The 24,660-nt window shown below is 50.1% G+C and overlaps 1 protein-coding gene across 1 annotated transcript in view; it reads right to left on the reverse strand.

The window, feature by feature from the left end:
• LOC144828300 (uncharacterized) overlaps window positions 1-24,660 on the reverse strand; it is a 239,177-nt gene that overhangs the window by 53,579 nt on the left and 160,938 nt on the right. The window contains exon 3 of the mRNA XM_078686383.1: window positions 16,132-16,322. Coding sequence (XP_078542509.1) covers window positions 16,132-16,322 — 191 coding nt within the window. The remainder of the gene's footprint in view (window positions 1-16,131; window positions 16,323-24,660) is intronic.

Genomic DNA, 24,660 nt, shown 5'->3' on the forward strand with positions numbered 1-24,660 from the left:
TCTTAGTTGTACTTAAACGGCTCCTGTGAGCCTTGAGCTGACGAGCTCTTGGAGACGCACCTGCGCGCCGGAGAGGCATCAGGGTCTGTGACGGTTACTTGGCTGCCTTCTCATCCACCCCAAACACTGCTCTGCTGACGAGGGAAACTGTCCCGAAACCCGGGCCATGTCTCTCGGGTCCAGAGATCTAGGGGATAACGAGTAACGACTCGCACCAACTGTGGTGAACTACTTTTTACTCGTCCATCTACATGCACTACAAGTACCAGAGTGCTAAGGGGCGACCCGGAGGAGAGGCTAGCGGTGTGCGATCCATCTTGGTTGTACTTAAACGGCTCCCGTGAGCCTTGAGCTGACGAGCTCTTGGAGACACACCTGCGCGCCGGAGAGGCATCAGGGCCTGTGACGGTTACTTGGCGGCCTTCTCATCCACCCCAAACACTGCTCTGCTGACGAGGGAAACTGTCCCGAAACCCGGGCCATGTCTCAGGTCCAGAGATCTTGGGGATAACGAGTAACGACTCGCACCAACTGTGGTGAACTACTTTTTACTCGTCCATCTACATGCACTACATGTACCAGAGTGCTAAGGGGCGACCCGGAGGAGAGGCTAGCGGTGTGCGATCCATCTTGGTTGTACTTAAACGGCTCCCGTGAGCCTTGAGCTGACGAGCTCTTGGAGACGCACCTTGTCGCCGGAGAGGCATCAGGGCCTGTGATGGTTACTTGGCGGCCTTCTCATCCACCCCAAACACTGCTCTGCTGATGAGGGAAACTGTCCCGAAACCCGGGCCATGTCTCGGGTCCAGAGATCTATGGGATAACGATTAACGACTCGCACCAACTGTGGTGAACTACTTTTTACTCGTCCATCTACATGCACTACATGTACCAGAGTGCTAAGGGGCGACCCGGAGGAGAGGCTAGCGGTGTGCAATCCATCTTGGTTTATACTTAAACGGCTCCCGTGAGCCTTGAGCTGACGAGCTCTTGGAGACGCACCTGCACGCCGGAGAGGCATCAGGGCCTGTGACGGTTACTTGGCGGCCTTCTCATCCACCCCAAACACTGCTCTGCTGACGAGGGAAACTGTCCCGAAACCCGGGCCATGTCTCGGGTCCAGAGATCTTGGGGATAACCAGTAACGACTCTCACCAACTGTGGTGAACTACTTTTTACTCGTCCATCTACATGCACTACATGTACCAGAGTGCTAAGGAGCGACCCGGAGGAGAGGCTAGCGGTGTGCGATCCATCTTGGTTGTACTTAAACGGCTCCCGTGAGCCTTGAGCTGACGAGCTCTTGGAGACGCACCTGCGCGCCGGAGAGGCATCAGGGCCTGTGATGGTTACTTGGCGGCCTTCTCATCCACCCCAAACACTGCTCTGCTGACGAGGGAAACTGTCCCGAAACCCGGGCCATGTCTCGGGTCCAGAGATCTTGGGGATAACGAGTAACGACTCGCACCAACTGTGGTGAACTACTTTTAACTCGTTCATCTACATGCACTACATGTACCAGAGTGCTAAGGGGCGACCCGGAGGAGAGGCTAGCGGTGTGCGATCCGTCTTAGTTGTACTTAAACGGCTCCTGTGAGCCTTGAGCTGACGAGCTCTTGGAGACGCACCTGCACGCCGGAGAGGCATCAGGGTCTGTGACGGTTACTTGGCGGCCTTCTCATCCACCCCAAACACTGCTCTGCTGACGAGGGAAACTGTTCGAAACCCGGGCCATGTCTCGGGTCCAGAGATCTTGGGGATAACGAGTAACGACTTGCACCAACTGTGGTGTACCACTTTTTACTCGTCCATCTACATGCACTACATGTACCAGAGTGCTAAGGGGCGACCCGGAGGAGAGGCTAGCGGTGTGCGATCCATCTTGGTTGTACTTAAACGGCTCCCGTGAGCCTTGAGCTGACGAGCTCTTAGAGACGCACCTGCGTGCCGGAGAGGCATCAGGGCCTGTGACGGTTACTTGGCGGCCTTCTCATCCACCCCAAACACTGCTCTGCTGACGAGGGAAACTGTCCCGAAACCCGGGCCATGTCTCGGGTCCAGAGATCTTGGGGATAACGAGTAACGACTCGCACCAACTGTGGTGAACTACTTTTTACTCATCCATCTACATGCACTACATGTACCAGAGTGCTAAGGGGCGACCCGGAGGAGAGGCTAGCGGTGTGCGATCCATCTTGGTTGTACTTAAACGGTTCCCGTGAGCCTTGAGCTGACGAGCTCTTGGAGACGCACCTGCGCACCGGAGAGGCACCAGGGCCTGTGACGGTTACTTGGCGGCCTTCTCATCCACCCCAAACACTGCTCTGCTGACGAGGGAAACTGTCCCAAAACCCGGGCCATGTCTCGGGTCCAGAGATATTGGGGATAACGAGTAACGACTCGCACCAACTGTGGTGAACTACTTTTTACTCGTCCATCTACATGCACTACATGTACCAGAGTGCTAAGGGGCGACCCGGAGGAGAGGCTAGCGGTGTGCGATCCATCTTGGTTGTACTTAAACGGCTCCCGTGAGCCTTGAGCTGACGAGCTCTTGGAGACGCACCTGTCCGCCGGAGAGGCATCAGGGCCTGTGACGGTTACTTGGCGGCCTTCTCATCCACCCCAAACACTGCTCTGCTGACGAGGAAAACTGTCCCGAAACCCGGGCCATGTCTTGGGTCCAGAGATCTTGGGGATAACGAGTAACGACTCGCACCAACTGTGGTGAACTACTTTTTACTCGTCCATCTACATGCACTACATGTACCAGAGTGCTAAGGGGCGACCCGGTGGAGAGGCTAGCAGTGTGCGATCCATCTTGGTTGTACTTAAACGGCTCCCGTGAGCCTTGAGCTGACGAGCTCTTGGAGACGCACCTGCGCGCTGGAGAGGCATCAGGGCCTGTGACGGTTACTTGGCGGCCTTCTCATCCACCCCAAACACTGCTCTGCTGATGAGGGAAACTGTCCCGAAACCCGGGCCATGTCTCGGGTCCAGAGTTCTTGGGGATAACGAGTAACGACTCGCACCAACTGTGGTGAACTAGTTTTTGCTCGTCCATCTACATGCACTACATGTACCAGAGTGCTAAGGGGTGACCGGGAGGAGAGGCTAGCGGTGTGCGATCCATCTTGGTTGTACTTAAACGGCTCCTGTGAGCCTTGAGCTGACGAGCTCTTGGAGACGCACCTGCACGCCGGAGAGGCATCAGGGCCTGTGACGGTTACTTGGCGGCCTTCTCATCCACCCCAAACACTGCTCTGCTGATGAGGGAAACTGTCCTGAAACCCGGGCCATGTCTCGTGTCCAGAGATCTTGGGGATAACGAGTAACGACTCGCACCAACTGTGGTGAACTACTTTTTACTCGTCCATCTACATGCACTACATGTACCAGAGTGCTAAGGGGCGACCCGGAGGAGAGGCTAGCGGTGTGCGATCCATCTTGGTTGTACTTAAACGGCTCCCGTGAGCCTTGAGCTGACGAGCTCTTGGAGACGCACCTGCGCGCCGGAGAGGCATCAGGGCAAGTGACGGTTACTTGGCGGCCTTCTCATCCACCCCAAACACTGCTCTGCTGACGAGGGAAACTGTCCCGAAACCCGGGCCATGTCTCGGGTCCAGAGATCTTGGGGATAACGAGTAACGACTCGCACCAACTGTGGTGAACTACTTTTTACTCGTCCATCTACATGCACTACATGTACCAGAGTGCTAAGGGGCGACCCGGAGGAGAGGCTAGCGGTGTGCGATCCATCTTGGTTGTACTTAAACGGCTCCCGTGAGCCTTGAGCTGACGAGCTCTTGGAGACGCACCTCTGCGCCGGAGAGGCATCAGGGCCTGTGACGGTTACTTGGCGGCCTTCTCATCCACCCCAAACACTGCTCTGCTGACGAGGGAAACTGTCCCGAAACCCGGGCCATGTCTCGGGTCCAGAGATCTTGGGGATAATGAGTAACGACTCGCACCAACTGTGGTGAACTACTTTTTACTCGTCCATCTACATGCACTACATGTACCAGAGTGCTAAGGGGCGACCCGGAGGAGAGGCTAGCGGTGTGCGATCCATCTTGGTTGTACTAAGAACTCTATACTGCACTCTCTATTTTCTGTCTTTGCTTTAATAAAGACATACCTTTGCATACGTTAATTTTCCATGCTTTCTGCAATCTACTATATGAAGAGTCAATGCATTTATTTCCATAGCATGTTCCTATGTTTCCCTACCTTTTAGAGCACATTCTCTCCATACTGTTTATGAATTATAGATGTAGTTTATAATTTTCTCCTGCAATCTGATTTGAAGTGATGATGCTTGAACTATAGCATGCTCCACTTTCCCCCCCCATAGATATATAGGATCTCCAATCTTTTATCCACTTTTGAAATATTTTCCAAAATAGTAAATTCTAGTTGTGATCTATTCTCGAATCTATTTAGCAAGTTTCGCTTTGTTCTTACCTTCCTATAGAAACATAAATGGTTGCCTTAATTTTCTTTTCATATTGTCATGTGCTCTTCGTTATTCTGATTATAGACTGCCTTCTTGTTGTAAATTGTATGCTCTCAGAATCTGAATTCTAAGATAAACTTCCTAGTAGTCTGTGTTCATTTAATGAATATTAAGGCATATAAAGTTGGTATTTGTATTGCCTGCCTTTCTTTTACAGCTAGCTCCCTGATCCATTGTGATCATAGATACCCGTAACGGTGGATTGGTAAGTCGGGTACACTAGAAATAAATAGGAAGGAACCCAGGGTTACTGGTAGTAGAGTGTTAGGTCACCCGATCAAGGTATATGATAAATTGGAAATATTATGGGCCTGGTACGTGTATGGTGAAATTATATGGCCGGGTGACCTCTGATCTCTATCACTAGCAGGTGTCATTAGCTTATGTTCCTGCTATGCCGTACTTAGTTTTATTCCGGCCACGTCCAAGAAACGAACCAGACAGCAGCCCAGCTGGATGTCCTCTCCCTCAAAACAGACCTTCACTGCCTGTCTACACGATTTTATCTGTAATCATTTTAGGGCTGGCTTAAGCATGGATCTTCTTTCCCGATCTAAACCTGTATCTAAACCTTTACATGTACACAGAATGTGTATGATGTCTACTTTACCTTGGCACACAATCTACACGATGATTTTGATTGTGGCTGTATCCATGGGGGTAAATGTGGCTGTGTTGGTAGAATGCCCATCCTCGGGTACAGAAATTCATTGGATAAAACATTTATGGGCTCAGAAAATTGTTTCACCAAAATTATCCGCTGGATGAAAATTTATTGCTTCAAGTGAAATCCGGGAAAAACAGAAATACATCTTTTTGGGAAGAACAATATGTTCTCCCCATAGGACTGGTGGCCTGATATTTGGTCACCTCCCCGAACTCCAAGATCAATCTATCAATCAATCAATCAATCAATCAATCAGTAGATCTGTAGAGCGTTACTTGTCACCCTAGAGGGTATCAAGGCGCTGGCATGGCCCAGGTGATTGGCCAAATAGCCAGGTCTTCAGGGCCTTTCTGAACTCTGACAGAGATGGGAAGGTCTGTAGATGAAAGGGCAGCTCATTCCATGTCTTTGTTGCTAGGTAGGGGAAGGAGCGACATCCGCATCTGCTACATCGGATGCAGGGGTGAGCGTTAGAGAAAGGGATGCAAAGCGGAGGTGCCTGGTGGGCTGATGGAAGTTCAGGTGGTGGTTCAAGTAGGCAGGTCCATAGTTGTGTAGGACCTTTTATGCATGGGTCAGGAGTTGGAACTGGAATCTTTTCTGTAATGTGCTCCAATGGAGTTCCCTGAGGTATAGAATATTGTGGATTTGTCTAGGGAGATCCAGGACAAGTCTGGCTGTGGTGCTCTGTATGGTCTGTATTGATCTTCGGAGGTGAACTATAAACATTACGTAGAGAATATTGATGTAATCTAGTCGGCTGGAGATAAGGGCCTGGGTGATGGTGCATCTTGTGCTTTGGGGTAGCCATTTAAATTTCTTACAAAGCATGCAGAGGATGTAGAAACAGGAGGAGGAGACTGCATTGACCTGAGTTGTCCTGGTTAGGTTGCTGTCCAGAATAATACCTAGGTTCTCAGTGAGGTCAGTAGGGGTAGAAGTAGGTCCAAGTTGTGAGGGCCACCAGGATAGGTGGCTAGAAAACTAGGATTAAAATGTGATAATGCCTTGTCCTTTTGACCTCAAATTCTGTTCTATCAGTAGCCGGTGCATGCTTTTCACTGAATAAACCCCTTGAAAAATTCTTTGAATTTTTTCCTTTGGCAGCAAGGAAAACTGTAGCCTTTGCGTGTATAACCTCATGGTTGGAGTACTGCAAAGATCTCCATCTAGGCATGACTGGGCAGCTACTCCATAAACCCCAAGTGGTTCAAAATGCAGCTATAAGACTTGCTCTTAAGCTTACCTGAAAAAGCTCCTCTTCTCAGGGGCTCAGAAAACTGCACTGGCAACCGATTCATAAGCAGGTTCTTTTTAAATCCTTGCTTTGGGTCTTCAAATCTTTCCATCTAACTGGCTCTATATATCTGGCAGATTGTTTTTCACATTATAGAACTCAAAAGGTTCTTAGCTCTTCCAGTTCGAAGTTATTACAAATCCCAATCTTAGTTTGAATCCAGAGTCAGCAAATCTTTGGCGGCATTAGGATCTAAGGCCTGGAATCATCTGCCCTGTTCTCACGGATAATGAAGCCGCTTTTAAGAAACATCTGAAAACCTTGCTTTTTGTGGCCTAAGATGAGCTGTGTGATTGTTTACTTTCATCTGTTTCCCTCAGGTTTTGTTCCCTTCTGAGTAATTTCTCGGGTTTTTATTGTTGGTACTGCTGTCGGTGAGTGATGTCTGTGTCTGAATTAGTGCCAGCATGCTACGCTTTGAGTGGCAGTGTGCTCTACTTTCATTTCATTCATTCAATCATTCTTTCATTCTCACACACAAAATACATCCTCTCTCACACACACAACACACACACACGCACACACACAACATGCATTTAAAAACAGACATTTTGAGCTTTGATGATGTTATAGTGTATAACCATGATTCTAACTCCCTCTTCTCCATCACATTTAGTTTCCTTTGTTTTCCGCCAAGCAAAGGGCTTCACTGCTACTTGGACCTTGAACAAAAATATTGAAGAGACACACACTTATACACAATGGTGCAGCAGGTGTAGTAACCCACATTGTCATCTCACTGTTATTGGAACCTGAGACCTGGTTTCAGACAGATCACTGCAGGCACTCAATATTCTGAGCTACCTCTAGTGGGGCTGGAGCTGTGAGGCAAAGGATCCAGGGACAGGGATCGACCCACCCAGGACTAAACTGTGCCACCCCGAATGTCCAGCTGTAGTAGTCACACTCAACAACAGTTGCGGATGTGCCAAGGATGGACTATGGTTGGCTAGTGGTAGACGTTGGTTGAAGTTCCACCATACCGATGCCCTGTTCCATCTGGTGCTCCTTCAAGGCTGCCTCATTTAAATAGTATGTGGCAGAAACCCCAGAACCCAAGGGAATCCGTGGCAGGCCAGCAGTGCAGGGGAAGTCCTGAGCACTGTTAGATCTGGGTGTCTCTAGTTGGCAATGGTATTCAACTTTGTCCAAATAGGGACCCTTACTTCTGAATCCGGATAAGGGGTTTACATGCCTTAATAACCCCTGCTCACCCACTTGATAGCTTGGCACGAGCAGACAGGCTTATCTCAGAGGTAGTGGGTTAAATATTTGTGAATATACACAGTACTACAGATTGACACAATACAGGTTTTATAAAAATAAGTATTCTTTATATAGACTTAACACAAGACCACAAGCGACAAAAATCCACAATACTACAGTTAAGATTGCTTAAAAATGATAAAACGTTGCTTAGTTCAAGTTGATGATGAAAGCGACAAAGTTCTCAACAAAGTACCTGGATGCGTAAAGCAAAGTATGCAAAAGGCTCGCAAAAGGGGAGACGCGTTGGTTCTGTAATCCGGGGGAGATGATGCATCGTGTCTCAATGCTTGCGCAGAGTAGGGGATGCACTGTGATCCTTACCAGTGCGGGGGAGATGCGTAGATTCTCGGCCTGCGGGCCCGTTGCAGTGCGCAAGATGGTACCTTGATGCGATGATCCGGTTGCGATGCAAGAAGATGGCACCCTCGATGCGGCGATGCGATGACGATGCGTAGATGCCCTGGCAGCCTTGCGACGACTCTGTACTTTGGAGTCGCGACAGGCCCAGCGACACGCTTCTCCAGTGATGCGGTGGCGACTCTCTCAATGGCGTCACACTTCTCCGGTGATCAGGGCCGGACTGGGAACCACAACCGGCCCTGGCAAAGTGCTCGGCCACCCGACTCCCCCTCACCCCCCGGGGTTGGGGGTGCCGCCGAGCTCTTTGCCGGGCCGGTTTTCGGCCGATTTTGGTACAGGGCCGATGTTGCAGCTATGCTGCAAAAACGGCCCTTTAACAAAAACGGCCCCCTGGGGCCCAAAACCGGACCCCACCCGTGCAGCGCACCGGGGGATTGCCTGTTGCCCGCTATGGCAAGTCCGGCCCTGCCGGTGATACGACAGGTGGCAGCTTCGATGAACACACGCATCCAGGGAGGTGCGGCAAGGGCTTGCATCTCTGGCGATGCGACGATTTCAGCTGCGGCAGTCACACGCTTCCTCTCGATGCGACACGCAAATGTCTGGAGTTGAGAATAACCAGCAAGGAAATTCAGAGGGGAGCTGGAGGTGAAGTCTTTTGTCCCTGAGACTTCAGCAGGAGGCAAGCACAGTTCAAGCCCTTGGAGAATATTCTGTAAATGATGAAAGTCCTTAAATGTTCCTTCTTCTTTCCTTGGCAATGAAGCAACCACTGCAGTCCAACCCAGCAAACAGCACACTGGCAGAGGGGCAGTAAAACTCCTGCTGCTTCCTTGGTTCTTCTCTTTGGCAAAAGGTTTCTTGTTCCAGAAGTGATCTAATTTCTTGGGATCAGGGTCCCAATATTTATACCCCAAAATCCTTTGTTCTCTGAAGGCAGCGAGGCCTCTGCCTAGTCCAAACCAGTTCCTGAGCACTTTGTTTACATGACTCTCTTCACTGTGCAGGGCGGAGACATCAGCCGCCCCCACAGGAGGTGGAGCCAGCACAGGGGAGGGAAGATACAACTCTGGAGCACTTTGTTGACAAGATTCCTTCCCTCCTTTCACAGTGCAGGGCAGAGACATCAGACAAGCCACAGGAGGTGGAGCCAGCATTGTAGAGGGAAGGCCCAGCCCTATTCAGGTCCCAGGTACAACTCCTCACTCCCATCTAGATGCAGATCTCTATATTCACCACTGGGCTGCCAGCCTGTCTCCTGGAATCCCCCAGCCCTGTCACTCACAAACCCAGAGAAGGAATACACAACCTAGCAGAGGCAGGCCTGGAAACAGAATATTAAAACCAACTTTACTAAAAGATGTATTTTATCATTCTGAGTTCAGGTATACTAAATTCAAATGTCTACCATTTCCCTGAGTCAGTTAGGATGATAAGAATGTAATAATCTAACTGCCCATTCTTGCCTATGGAGAACAGGTAGTCGTCAATAGTTAAAAACAAAAATGGCTGTAATTAACTATTAGGACATGCTACACACATCAGAGCATGTCCTACCTTATACTTACAATGCACCCTGCCCTTGGACCTACCATAGGGGTGTCTAATATGAAACAAAGGGAAGGTTTAGGGACTGGTAAGTGGGTGCACTTGGCCAAGTCGACATGGCAGTGCTTGACTGCACATAGGCCTTGCAATGGCAGGCCTGAGACACACTGTACAAGCTGCTTCTGTGGATGGCACAACCAGTGCTGCAGGCCCACCGACACCATTTAATTTACAAGCCCTGGGCACCCATGGTGCCCTGTACTAGGGACTGACAAGTAAATCAAATAATCCAATCATGGAGTCACTAATCAATACATCACTTTAACATAGGGAGTGTTAGAAATGGGATTTCTGGTTGGCTAAGGCTTGCGCCAAAGCCAGGCAGAACCACCACTCTTGTCAGGGCAAGGGAGTTACACGCCAAGATAACGCCTGCTAACCCCCTTGGTAGCTTGGCACGATCAGTAAGGCTTTTCCTGGAGTTAATGTGTAAGGCGTTTGATCAATACACACACACAGCAGCAACACACTAGGCACACCACAAAAAGGAACTCGACTCAAGGTTATATATCAAAATAGCCTTTGTATTACCATAAACACATTAGATCATAATCACACATATACACTGTGCCAACTGGCACAGGGCAGAATTAACAGGGGATTATTTACACATGACAGGGCCACGTGGGTCACTGTCAGAATCAGCACATAGTAGAAATAGCACTCAGTAGAAATAGTAGGTGTAGCACATAGAATAATTGTAGCACAAAATAACAATTGTAGAACACAACCAGTAACCACTAGTAAAAGGTAGGAACACACTACGCAATACTAATCACCCTGGGCATAGATCACACAGTGAAACATAAACTGACTAGCATACGCTATACTAGGCAAAACAACCTCCTATTCATAAAATACATTTAGAGGCATAGAACAGACATAAAGGCACTACGCAAAAGTCACACTAGGCATCAGGTAATTACTAACATAATCACAAAGCACCATGCGCAGAATCACAGTAGGTACTGACCCCAGGCCAACTGGCCTTCCATGGGGCTCAAACGCCCTTTGTCCCAAAAGTCAGGGCGCGCTGCCTAGGCAGTCAAAGCAAAAGTGCGCAAGAGTTTAGCCTAAATGTGGCAGCTGTCCACTACTTGCTGGGTAGCTGTGCAGGCCAAGGTAGGGGCGAAGGAGTGCGTCTCACTCCTGAGTCCAAGACTGTCCCCTAACAAGAAAGAAAGACCTAAAGGATGCAGCTGCCCACTACTTGCTGGGCAGCTGTGAGCTAGAAATGCGGCCTGGGCTCTCACTGGCCCTCAGGACCAATGTGCACAAAGTGGGAGCCCTCTGGGCTCAAAAAATAAATGTGTCCCCTGGAGCACACTGGCTCCTGAAAGAATTAGGTGCAAACATAGGGAGCACGTACTGGCCCCCAAAGCATGGAGCACGCTGGTGCTACATAAATATGCACCTGGTGGAGCCACTGAGGCTCGGGGATAATGAGGCCAATAAATATGCACTGCCACTCCTGGTGCCTGGTGAGCCCCCTCTGGGATGCCGTCAAGAAAATGGCCCTCCAAGCACTGTGGGGCACAACACGGGGCGAGGACACGGGCCCCACTGGCCCTCTAAACAACTATGGGCTCGTAGGAATGGCCCACTGGCAGACGGGCCACTCTGTCTCAGGGCCCCCACTGGGGTTTCTTAAATCAAGAGTCCCCCCCACATAGGAGCTCCACGGGGATCTGCCGATAACTATGACCCCTCAGCCCATCTCGACTTACCGGGCTCCGCAGCTGGCTGCGGGGCTTTCCTGTGTCGGCTGCGGATCATCTCTTCTAGCGGGGAGCAGGCACCGGCAATGTGTCTCGTGCCCCCTCCGCTACCTCCTGATGGTGGTGCTCTTCTTTTCGAGCCTCCGAGGCTCCAGGGTCTTAGGCAGCACACGGGGCTCTCCTATGGCTCCGGAGCCCTGCCCGCACCTCCAGTCACTTGCTGCTCTCCCCTGGGCACCATGGGGCTCTCCCTTGCTCTTGGGGGCCCCGGGTGCAGACGCTGCCTTTGTCCTTGCGGCCTTCCTCTTTCTAGAGGAGCGCGGGTGGGCTCTCATCTGCTTACTGGTTGCTGACTTACACTTCCGGGTCACCGTAGGCAGAGAGGCGGACCTCAGTGTTGATTTCTTGCCGGCTGCAGGCTGCAGTACAGGATAGGCTTCCGTTCATCTACGTACACGATCCCTGGCGGGGTGGGCACCCGCCAGTGGTATGACAAGCTGCACAAGGTCCGTGGCGGGGTGGGAACCCGCCAGGGGTATTTATTAGCACAATGCGGGGGGGTCCAACACGGTGCAGCTTCGCTCTGCCGGCGTCCCGCAGTCCTCCTGAGGCAGAACACAGCGCTCCTCAAGGCAAATAGGTACTTCTTCAGCTAGGGAAATAAAGCGCTCCCAGGCGCTGTAGTCACCAAATACAGGGAAAGTCTTGCAGAGTTCAGGGGGGCAAAGGCTGGACCCAGGGGCCAGCTCACAGGGCCCTCCAGCAGGGAGGCAGACCCCAGTGGCGGTTCCTCCTGCTGCCCAGCAGCGTCAGGTCACCCTCAAGTTAGGACTAGCAGAGAACGCTTTACATGGGGTCACAGCCCCTTCTTTAACACAAATTCCCTTTGTCTCTAGGGTGCAGGGCAGGGGGAAAACCAGATGCAACTGGTTCTGGAGCACTTTGTTGTGCTCAGTCCCTCTCCCTATTCACAGGACAGGCTAGGGACATCTGACGCACCACAGGGGGCGAAGCCAGCATTGTGGAGGGAAGGCACAGCCTTATTCAGGTCCCAGGTGCAACTCCTCCCTGCCATCTGCCTACATTCAGATCTCCCTATTCACCACCGGGCAGACCCATCCTGACTCCTGGAGCCAGGCACACCACACGCACTCAGACCGCGCACGCACTTTACACTGGGACACAGTGTTAAAGTGCGCAGAAGCCAAAAACAACTAACATCAGGTCACATTTAAAAGCAAAAAGTTTAGGGGTGAACCTGCCAAAAGGGCCAAGTCCAAGAGGGAGTACTTGCACTGTGGCACTGAATAGCAGTGTCACAGCGCCCTAAGCACATAACCAGCAAAAACATATCAAAACAGATGAGGCAATCCGTCAAAAAATGGAAGGGAGACTCACGCCAATGATGCCAGGTCTAACAAGCACATACCAGAACCATGGGCCCAATCACAGAGTTGCTTCTGAGGATTACCTTTACTGGGGTGTACAAGCTTCCCAACCCAGCAAAAGGGGAATCATTTCACTGGTTCTGCACATGGTCACAATATCAGCTGGGGATCCCCTAGGGTTCACCTCTTAACCAGAGAGCTGGAGCATCTCAGGGAAGGGACCCTTGGGAATGGCTACATTCTGTGTCCCAGTCTGTTTTAAGAGTTCACAAAGGGAAGAATTCTAAACAATTAAATGCCCAGAGCCTCTCAAAACTCCAGTGGGCAGAGTAGCCGATGGCACAATGGTGACAAACTTACTGCGCTTCCCTCTCACAAACTTACCACTGTTGTGGCTCTCCATAGGTTGCCAACATTTGAAGTGTTTTTCACGAATCACAGTGCTTACACCCTCTTTGTTGTCTTTACTGCCCTGCTTTTCGAGCAACAAAAGAAAGTGCGACCTTATAGGGGAGCCCTCACTACTCAGATGGCTCTTTGCAAAAACAGCAAAATTAGAAAAATAACTCTGTCAAACGGACTCATGCAGCTTCTCAACAAGGCTGCAACATAAGGCACCAATCCAGGGGGTTTGACAGATTTTGAAGTGGTGCTCAGACAATCTTGGTGCTTGTTGTTTAAGTTTCTCCGCCACCTTTGCTGGTCTTCTCTGCACTGTCAGGTGATAACCGATGCAAGAGCAGACTAAGGGGGCAACCCCACCTGCAGCTGAAGAGTACACAAGGTGAGTTACTGTCTTCAGACGCAAGACGTTTTAGTCCATCTTACCTTCTGATCCTTTACTAATAGCTTTACCTATCTCCCTTTTGAAGTTTTACCTCTGGGGGAGAAGAGATATGAAGCTACAGCTTCAAAATAGCTCCCTGATGATGGTATACAGTTTCTCTTGGCATAATTGTCCTCCTTTCTGAGGCTGTGGAAGGCATTTTCAACTATTCAAGATGATATTCACTGTCTTCTGGCTGCAGTAGCATGGAGTTCATTTAAGAAAGTGGTGCTTTTTGAAGTGAATATCTTATAAACCTTCTCCATTTTTGCCTCCTACCCTTTAGCATTGTTATGAATCTTGTGCCTACAATGTGTGTGTGTACATATATATGTATTTCCTTACTAAAAACTTACCATAATGGCAGAGAGCACTGTACAGGGTCAAAGACAAACATACAGTTAATGAGCAAAAGTAGAGTTAATTCACTATGATGCAGTGTTCTTTAAAGAGAGGAGTCTTCAACTCTTTCGTAAATTGGAGCGTAAATTGAAGCAGTGTTGGGGTGGTCTTGATGGATACAGGGATGCTGTTCAAGATCCTGGTGCACACAAGGAAAAGGCCTCCTGCCTTGTTTTTTTCTTCTTTTTTGCACTTCCTTGTCTCGAGTCTGATGGCGGCCTAGCTGCAGGTGTGCAGTGAGCTGTCGAGCTGGTATGCAAGATAAGCCGGGGTGCTGGTTGTGATGGATTTTTGGATGATGGGGCTGGTTTTCAAAGAGCTGCAGTCGGACAATGGTGCAAATGGCATTCTAGCAGGATAGGGGTGATGTGAACATATCCTTCAGGCCCCGGATGGGACGTGCTGTGGCCTTTATGATGCCCTTAATGGGTGCGATTGTGGAATCTGGAAAGAAAGGAGTTATATGAACTGCGGCCACCACGGAGCCCTCTGAGTGGTTTAGAAGATCCCTCCGTGTCTTGTCTCATGTTCATTAGAACATGACGTCGGACTGACAGCCCGCTTTCCATTGTGTCCTGCTGTCCTTTCTACTGAGCGTTTAATTACCATTATATTTTCATAAAATCCTCAAGTTATAAATCAATTTTTGAATGCACAGCAATATTGATGTTCTGGAAATTGTTGATGATCTGTGCGCCATTTACATACTTAAAACAAGAATGAAGGGAGAACCAGTCTTGGCAGAAGGTAAAGGTAGGTAGTTAAAAGAAGGGATAGAGAGATGAACCCTGGGGAGCACCAGCAGCTAGCTGTGGTCATGCTTTTTAAGGGCAGTGTCTACCCAAACAATCGGCTTTCCCATGAAGACCCACATTCTCGGTGGTGATCACCAGTGTCGGGCGATACCCAGTGCCAAATGGAGGTCAGTGTTCTAGCAAAATAAACACCAAAGTCTCCATCTGAAGCAGCCTGTATCCAGAGCCAATCCGTCATTGAGTCTAGTGCCGCGGAGATCTTCATGAATGTCAATGGACTCTGAAGGGGTTTTTTAACAACAAAACGAACAGTCTGTGAATCACAGAATCAACCGGCAAGACATCTCCCTAACATGTGGCGCAAACTCCTCCAGCATGGGCAACCACACATTTATGCAAGTGTGCAGTCGGATCTCATGAGAACAAGTAAGACACTCTTTCAACAGTACTCATAATAATAATGCACAAACATTCTGGTGAAGCAAGGGGTCTTCAAAGTTTCATCTCAGAAGCCAAGAACGGAGCTCAAAGACAAACATGGGCAATGCTAGTGTCAGCCAGAAAACATGTCTGAAGCAATTTAAAGACACATTAATGCAAACATTTGCATTTCACAATAGGATATATTTTGTGCCTTTGCAGTAGCAGAGGTCCTTGGAAACAGTGCTATTTTTAAAATAAATTCTGAGCATAGGATGCATGTTTTATTAGTTTATCTCAGAAGCATCCATTTGCTCTTAGTTTGTTTGTTGGGGGTTTTGCATCAAGACTTTGTTTCCTTGATGAGGGGATGTTTAACTCTTACACTTAATTATGCTGCCACTGCAGTGACAAAGAAGGCAGGTATTAAACTGCCAACTCAGCATGTCAAAATAAACTGGCTGTAGATGTCATTTCCAATGCTAAATTCAAGCTGCACAAGACCATCAGTGAATAAAAACCAGAAAAGTTTTTAAGAAACCCTGCCCCTGCATTCGACCTACACCCCATTGTGGTAGGCCTGAAACATGGACTTTGGGCCTCACCCTCACATTTGAGACTCATAGTCTCCCACTAAGAGTGGAAAACAGTGAATTATGACATTTTTTTGCACATTGCAGTGATTTACAAACCCCTTGCAAAAAGTAATAACTCTGAGCTAAGGTTTAATTTTAAGATCTCTAACTGGATCTGATACAGAATAGTGGTATTATTACTTGGTGCAGTCTCACAACCACCCCACTAATTAATCTATTGCCTTACAACAGGGGGGTCATAGCTTTGACTGAGGGTTAAGTGGTCCAATAGGATCCTATATGTACTGCTCATATGTTTCATGTCCTTACCAGTTGATCCTCGTTGTCGAAGAGAGCGAGGGTCCCATTGTGCGAGGAGCAGAATCGTTGGCTCTCGTCCCAATCCCCTTCCTCTTTATACATCGTCGAGAAGTAATAACATTTGTTTCTACTGTGGAGCCAGTTCATGGGGCAGGGCTCTAAGTGAGCAGGAACAGGGATGTCCTGTGTTGAAAAGCTTCCTAAAAGCAGAAAATATGAAATTATCATTATTCCTCTCACATCTGCCTGACATATCTCATCATGTCATCATACTGTTGTGGAGCAAACCCAGCTCCAAAGCGACAGAAGTAGGGAGCCTTAGATGCCCCATTGCGGAAGGGCACCCCATAAAATGTTGTGCTTGAGAGCACAACATACAGTGTCTGTTTAATAGAAAGCAATGGATATGTACTCTAAAATACTCAACCCTTTAGGTCTAGAGCATGAACATCCGATTCCCATCTGCATGAGATCAAACACAATATCATGGTCAGTTTTGCAGATAATTGCTTTCTCCAGCATCAATTATTGTTTGATTAATTACAATCATCAACAATACAAAGGACAGAAACGAAACAGTCTAAAAAAGGATAAAATAAGGCATGAAATAAGATAGGACCCATCGTCTTAAGGCCACATCAAAAACACATATTAAACACTTTAAGATCCACGTTGGGAGGTGTTTCCTCTCGACCACTGCCAATGAAAGTTTGCTCATTATATATAAAGTTCATTAGGTCTTAAATTACTCCTGTGGAAAATGAAAACCATTACATGTGCAAAAAAAGAACACAATAAAAGTTTGTATTTCTGATTATGTCAAAAAGGTGTGACCAGATTTGACAAGGAAAAGGTTTACCCTTACCTTAAAGATGGGTACTCAAGTAACAGGAATGGCTACTCCTCTGATGAGAGCTCAGACACCGGAAGCCGGAAGCCGGAGGGGATCCTTCAGCAGTGATTCGAGCGGCAGCTATCCTCCAAAAAACAATCGTAACCAAAGGCGTGGCAACTGGAACCAAGGGTACAACAATGGACCAATGTTCCATGGACCACCGATACCACCCTGACAATACCCTTTTTACCCACAGGGACCCCCACAATTCTACCCAATGAACCCCCCTTTTCACGACAGAGGTTGGGGCAGAGGAAGAGGGCGCAAGCGAGGAGCCCAAAAGGGTGTACAATGGCAAGACCAGCCAACAACATCATCCTCGGTGGAAACCAGGAGCACGACGCGGGGAAAGAGAGTTTGATTGTTAACCTCTCTGATAGGACATTAACGCCCACTGAAACCAAGATTCTGGAAAAAGGTTTGGGCTTTGTTCCGACTCCTACCCCTGACAGCTTCAATGAAATGTGCGAGATTAAGCAACTGTTCAGGAAGGTACGACTGCGGTCCTTCTTCCATGACAGACCTGACATTGAGAGAACTGACACTGGGCTACGAAAACCATCGACGTTTACACCAACAGACAATATGGTTCCACCCGAGGTTCTAGCTTTTGAGAGAGTACTCCTTAGGAGTTTGGAGAACAAACCAGATACAAACAGCTTCAAGAATTGGGGCACAGCTGAAAGACAAGCTGTCCAGTCTCTAGCAAACGATACATCCATTGTAATCAAACAGGCAGATAAAGGGGGCGCAACTGTGATTCAAAATAGTAATTACTATGACGCAGAGTGCAAACGCCAACTAGCCAACGCCACTCACTATAGACCGCTGGCTGCAGACCCCACTAAAAGACTCACTACGACTATCACCAGCTTAATCTTGGAGGGTGAAACAAATGAGTGGATTACCAAGAATGAAGCCGCTTTTTTACTAACTACTGAGCCAGTAACACCTTACTTCTACACCCTCCCCAAAATTCATAAGGGAACTACACCTGTCCCGGGGAGGCCTATTGTCTCAGGTATCGGCTCATTGCTTGAACCACTTTCCAAATTTTGTGACTCCTTCCTTCAACCAGTGGTTAGGAAAATACCTTCAATCCTACAGGACACTAGGGATGTGCTCAGTCTAATAGAAAACATCGAAGGTAGGGAGGGTGTAGATCTGCTCCTTACACTGGACGTCAAAGCACTTTATACGAACATCCCGCAGCAGGCAACCCTGAAAGCTGTTGAGTCAACCCTACTTCAAGAGGAGTGGTCCTTACCCACACCAGTCTCCTTCTTAATGGCCTGCGCCACTATAGCTTTAACTGAAAATTATTTCCAATACGGAACACAGCTATACCATCAAATACGGGGGACCTCTATGGGTTCGAGCTTTGCCCCTAGTCTAGCCTGCATCTACATGGCCACATTCGAAGAAAACATCATTAGGGCTGCACATAACCCCTTCCTTGGCAACATAACACTCTGGAGGAGATTCATAGATGATATCCTCGTGCTGTGGAGAGGGTACCGAGCGACCTGTGAAGCATTTTGCACATGGATCAACTCGCAGAATCCCTTCCTAAAGTGTACAGGGACCATCTCTACGACACCCATCCCCTTTCTAGATCTAAGAATCAATCTGAATGTTGAGGGGTTGAGCACCACTCTGTACCGTAAGAACACCGACAGAAACAGCCTACTGCTCTATGAGAGTGTTGGAAATGGGATCCCCGGCTGGCCAGGGCTTTCGCCAAAGTCAGTCAGAGACCACCACACCCAAGTCAGGGCAAGGGAGTTACACGCCAAGATAACCCCTACTCACCCTCTAGGTAACGTGGCGCGAGCAGCAAGGCTAAACTTGGAGGCGATGTAGGCTAAGTATTTGCGCATGCACCCCAGCAACAACAACCAAAGGCCCACCACAAAGGAAACTCCACACAAGGTTATATAAAAATAGCCTTTGTATTACACCAAAACACATTAGATAAAACACACACTTTACAATGTGCCAGAGGCACGGGCAGAATTTACAAGGGATTATTTACAAGACAGGGCCACCTGGACCACTGTCAGGAATCAGAAGTAGCACTTTCAGAAATAGCACTTAGTACATAGAATATAGCACAAAATAGCACACAACCAGTAATCACTGGTAACAGGACCTCACTAGCACCACCTGTACTAGGGAGAAAACAACCACCTATGTATCACAATACCTGTAGGGGTGTAAGCACATAACACATGATGCAATGCATAACATTCATTCAGAGGTGTAAAGAGGAAAACACATGATGCATCAACAATACATTCAGAGGTGTAACAATAAAACACAGTTGCGCAAAACTCACAAGTCACCACCTGTGACTGTCCCTGTGTCCCAATGTCAGGGCCTAAACGTGGCAGTTGCCCACAAAGTGCTGGGCAACTGGTGCAGGGAAAGTTAGGGCACTGTGGAGCCTCTCTGGCTCAAGAACCACCACTGTGGCACTGCGGAGCCTCTCTGGGCTCAGAAGTAAATCAAAATGCCCTCCTAGAGCCTCTCTGGACTCTTGCAAATGTGGCACCACCGTTGGAGTCCCCCCTCTGGGGACTCGAAATCAATGAAGGCCCCTTGAGCCCCTCTCAGGGCTCTAAACACGACTGTGGCACCTTTGAGCCTCGCTGGGCTCTAAACAAATAAAGGTGATGCCCCCTGAGCCTCTCAGGGCTATTAACATCAAGCAATGCCCCCAAGAGCCTCGGGGCTCTAAGAACACTTGCCCCTTCGTTGGAGTCCCACTCGGGGGACTCTAGAGACACCAATGCCCCCTTTGCCGGTGGAGCCTCGCAGGCTCGAAAGAAGATGTGGGCGGGAGCCTCTCTGGGCTCTGCACAAATGGGGCGCCGTGAGCCTCGCACTGGAGGGGAGGGGCGGGCACCGTCAATGTGCCCCGACGCCCCCCTCTCCCTGAGCAGTCACTCACCGGCTTCTGCAGATGCTCCCTCGGTCTGGGGAGTAGCGCGTCTCCTCTGCCCGGCGGCTCTTCTTCTCCCCGGGGCTCCGGCAGGCAGCAGCTTCCGCCTGCCTCTCTCCTGCCCCCGGCCTGCCTGACTTCCGGGTCGCGGCTGCGGGGGCGGGACTTCCGGTCGGCCCGCTCTCCGATTGGCCGGCCGGCGAGAACACTTCCGGGTCGCACTTGGCAGCGGCCCGGCAACGTTTTTAAACACCCCGGGCTGCGGCGGTGAATCTCGAGGGGCAATGCCGGGTGGGCACCGGCCTTAATTACCATAAAGCGCGGTGGGCACGCGCTCGATTATTCAAAACCAGCGAGGTGGGCACTCGCTTTACAAGGTCGATAAGGCGCTCCCAAGCGCCAGGGGGCAATCACAGCGCTCCCAAGCGCTACAATTCCAAATAAAGCGCTCTCACAGCGCTAGAGGCCAATAAAGCGCTCCCTCAGCGCTAGGACCAAAAGAAAGCGCTTTCAAGCGCTAGGGCCCCAAGTAAAGCGCTCCCAGGCGCTTAACAGAAGCAAAGTCCAGCAAAGTTCAGGGAAGTAGGCAGAGGGGCAAGGCTGGGCCCAGAGCCAGCTCACTGGGTCTCCAGGCAGGGAGACACCCCAAGTGGCGGTCCTCTGGCCCAGCGACAGCAGCAACAGCCCCCTCAGGATCCTGGCAGAGAACAACTTCAGTGGGGACACAGCCCCATTTTTATACAGTGCATTCCTTTGTTCAAGGGTGTAGAGTGGGGGCGGAACCAGTCGCAGCTGGTTCTTGAGTACTCTGTTTACCTCAACCACCCTCTCTATTCACTGGCAGGGCTTGGGTCATTAGACACACCACAGGGGGGCGGAGCCAGCATTGTGTGGGGAAAACCCAGCCCATCCAGGACACAGGTACACTCCTCCCACACATCACTCATGCTGATCTCCCACTCACCACCGGGCAGACCCATCCAGACTTCCTGGAGCCTGGCATGCCAGCCAGCTCCAGCCAATCACACGCCAGCACCCTCACAGCACATGTACAGCCATGTCTAGAAATGGCGCTTCGCTACTAGACACATACATGCTGCATACACCGTTGCGCAGCATTCACTCACACGAGTTCACACATACCAGACTCAAGCCTGTACACCCCACGCATCAGGAACTACCAGGGACACATACATTCCCCATGCATTCCTATGGGCGGGCAGGCCTAGCTCAGCACATGCACTCAGAGTGCGCACGCACTTTCCACTGGGACACAGTGAAAGTGCGCAGAATCCCTAAAATCACCATTGCCAGGTCACCATTTCTAGCAAAAAGTCTAGGGGTGAACCTGCCCTAAGGGCCAAAGTCCAACATAACCCCCTTCCAGCCAAAACGCAGGGGAGAACAATCACCACCGTGATGGACTTCCCTGCTTGGGGCGATAGAACACGGACGCGGGCCCGCAACTGCAGGGACACCCTCCTGTTCTATGCCACGGTGAACCCATGGGATTCCTTCTAAACACACTGTCTGGACCAACTGGGCTACCCCACTGGTACTCCCAAGTTGTCCGCGGCCAGGACCAGGCCCTGGGCCACCCAGGTGCCACTGGTCCATGCCAATTCGCAGAGCGGGGGGTAGTAACCCCTGGCACATAGGAGCCATTCTCCACTCTTCCTGTCTGCAAGACAGGACTAGACTGCCACTGGTTCTCCAGCCTAAGGCCTACAACCTCAGGCGGACCAGGAGTCTCAGGGAAGGCTCTCCTCCCCCTACCTCTTCTCCTAGGGTTCCTCCTCCCTCTGTGAGGGGTACCCCTAGAACGCCATTCCAACCCAGGGCTAATCCACTCAGGTTGCACCGGGGTCAGAGGTGGACTCTCCCACCCTCTGCACCCCCTTCCAGAGGTCTGCCCTCTCCCACCTGGAGAAGTTCCTCTGGAAGAAGAACTGGTCAGGACACTGGTTACAGTCGTCCTACCCTTCAGGTCAGGCTGATCCTGAACCTGGCCTTCCAACCTCTGGTCTAAAACCTTCGGTGGAACAATTGCCTGGCACTCCAGGACTTCTGGGGACTTACACTCCATCCCCCTGAGGCTAACAAATGTCACATCTGTTGTGTGACTGTCTGTCTGGCGCAGATCTCCCGCCCTCTGTCCACCTGACAGTGCGTGACGATCCCCCAGACCAGAAGTGTTGTTACCATGGTCACTACACAGGAACCTAGCCCAACTGGGTAGTCCCTGACCCACTGGTCCTTCCACTGGGGAACTCCCCCAATCACTCCTCACTCTGGACTCCTGTACCCTCCCTACCGGAGCGGTACTGCCAGACTCTAGAACCATAGGAGCTCTGGTTACAGACGCTCCAGGTCCTCTACTCACTAGGAGATCTTCCTCAAGTGGACTAACAGGACAGCCTAGGTCCCCAACCTGGTGTTCCCTCAAGAAACCATCCAAGTCCTGAGGCAGGGCTTCGGGCGTCTGGGGAACCTCGGTCTCCCCCTCACTCCTGCTCCACTGAGCCAGGCAGTGAGCCCCTACACCCTCCTCACTATACTGGGACCTAGCTGGGCTACACTGAGCCTCTTCCACCACGCTGGGCTGGAAGATCCCTGAACCACTACTTTTGGAGTCACTCACCAATGACCCTAGAGAACCTCTGGCCCTTTCCCAGCGGTCGGCTTCCCTTGCCAGTAACTCTGTATCAGTAAATCCAACTTGCAACAGGTGTTGGCGCAACTCTGGCGAACAACCACTGAGCACCTGCTCTTTGACTATAAGATCAAACAAGACTTCAAAATCAGAGTCAGTGTGAACCTCTACCCAAGCCCACAGTGCTCCACAACATTCATCCTCAAACTTCTCCCACGACTGGTGAGGCAGCTTCCTACTGCCCCTGAATTTCAACCTATACTCCTCCTCTTGGGAAACAGGTACCAGACTGGGGGAACTGGGACTGGGATTTCCTACACTGGAATCTAAATAGCTGCCACCACTGGACCCAACCCTCCCTGGGGGATCCAGAAACTCAACACTGCGCGCAGGGGATAGTCTACCCTCCAGAGCTACTTCGCCTCTGGTGGAGGCCCTCTCAGCCTCCTCTATCCTTTCCTGCGCTAAGACCCTCTCGGTCTCTAGCTGTTGCTTTCTAATGCCCAGCTGTGCCATAGCCTGGGCATGCTCCAACCTGAGCCTCTCTAAAGCCAGCTGGTGCTCCCTTTCTCTCCTCCTATCTTCCAGCTCCTCTGGGGACAGGGAAAGGGATGAGGCGCTGCCTCCTATGCTGGACCCAGCAAGGGACTCCCTATCTATGGGGTCCTCACTATCTGCTGGCGTCCCTGTGCTATCATTTTCTTCCTCCTCTTCTGAATCTTCAGGGCTCCCCACAGACCCACCACCCTCCTGGTGTGAAGCCCGGGCCCTTTCCTCACTGCGCTCAAGGTCCCACTGACACTTTTGCCATAGGATCAGGCTGCTCCTAAGTTCGGACTGAGTGTCTAACTCATCCACCCCTATGTCTCTCTCTTCACAGAACCTTACTAACTCTCCCATACTGTATCTAAACAGATCACAGACATCAAAAGCAGGCACCATTCTGGCGGACGTTCTAGTGAAGAGATCACACAGGGAACCTAGGGGTCTGAGCTAACACAGGAGTACACAATTCACAAGGTATTCAGCAAGCTCTCTACCCCAGAGAACTCACACTCACTTGCCTAGTGCCACACACCATTCATCCACACACAACCCCCCCCTCGGACTAGTAAGGCAGTTTCTACCACCCCTGACTTCTCAACCTGACCACAAGTGACACAGGTACCAGACTCTGGGCGCGGGGCAGGGGAACAAATGCACTGGACACAATTGCACAATGCTACCTTCAGGAGAAGAAAATATGAAACTTCCAAAAAAAAAACAATCCCCTTAAAATGTGGTCATCTAAAATGCAGAGTTTTGTGGTATGGCCAGTTACTACTAAGGTACAACGCAAACACAAATCCTTATCCCGCCGCTTGCCGCCAATGTTGGAAATGGGATCCCCGGCTGGCCAGGGCTTTCGCCAAAGTCAGTCAGAGACCACCACACCCAAGTCAGGGCAAGGGAGTTACACGCCAAGATAACCCCTACTCACCCTCTAGGTAACGTGGCGCGAGCAGCAAGGCTAAACTTGGAGGCGATGTAGGCTAAGTATTTGCGCATGCACCCCAGCAACAACAACCAAAGGCCCACCACAAAGGAAACTCCACACAAGGTTATATAAAAATAGCCTTTGTATTACACCAAAACACATTAGATAAAACACACACTTTACAATGTGCCAGAGGCACGGGCAGAATTTACAAGGGATTATTTACAAGACAGGGCCACCTGGACCACTGTCAGGAATCAGAAGTAGCACTTTCAGAAATAGCACTTAGTACATAGAATATAGCACAAAATAGCACACAACCAGTAATCACTGGTAACAGGACCTCACTAGCACCACCTGTACTAGGGAGAAAACAACCACCTATGTATCACAATACCTGTAGGGGTGTAAGCACATAACACATGATGCAATGCATAACATTCATTCAGAGGTGTAAAGAGGAAAACACATGATGCATCAACAATACATTCAGAGGTGTAACAATAAAACACAGTTGCGCAAAACTCACAAGTCACCACCTGTGACTGTCCCTGTGTCCCAATGTCAGG

This window comes from Lissotriton helveticus, chromosome 4_1 (assembly GCF_964261635.1).
Source record: "Lissotriton helveticus chromosome 4_1, aLisHel1.1, whole genome shotgun sequence".
In the NCBI taxonomy this organism is placed as follows: domain Eukaryota; kingdom Metazoa; phylum Chordata; class Amphibia; order Caudata; family Salamandridae; genus Lissotriton; species Lissotriton helveticus.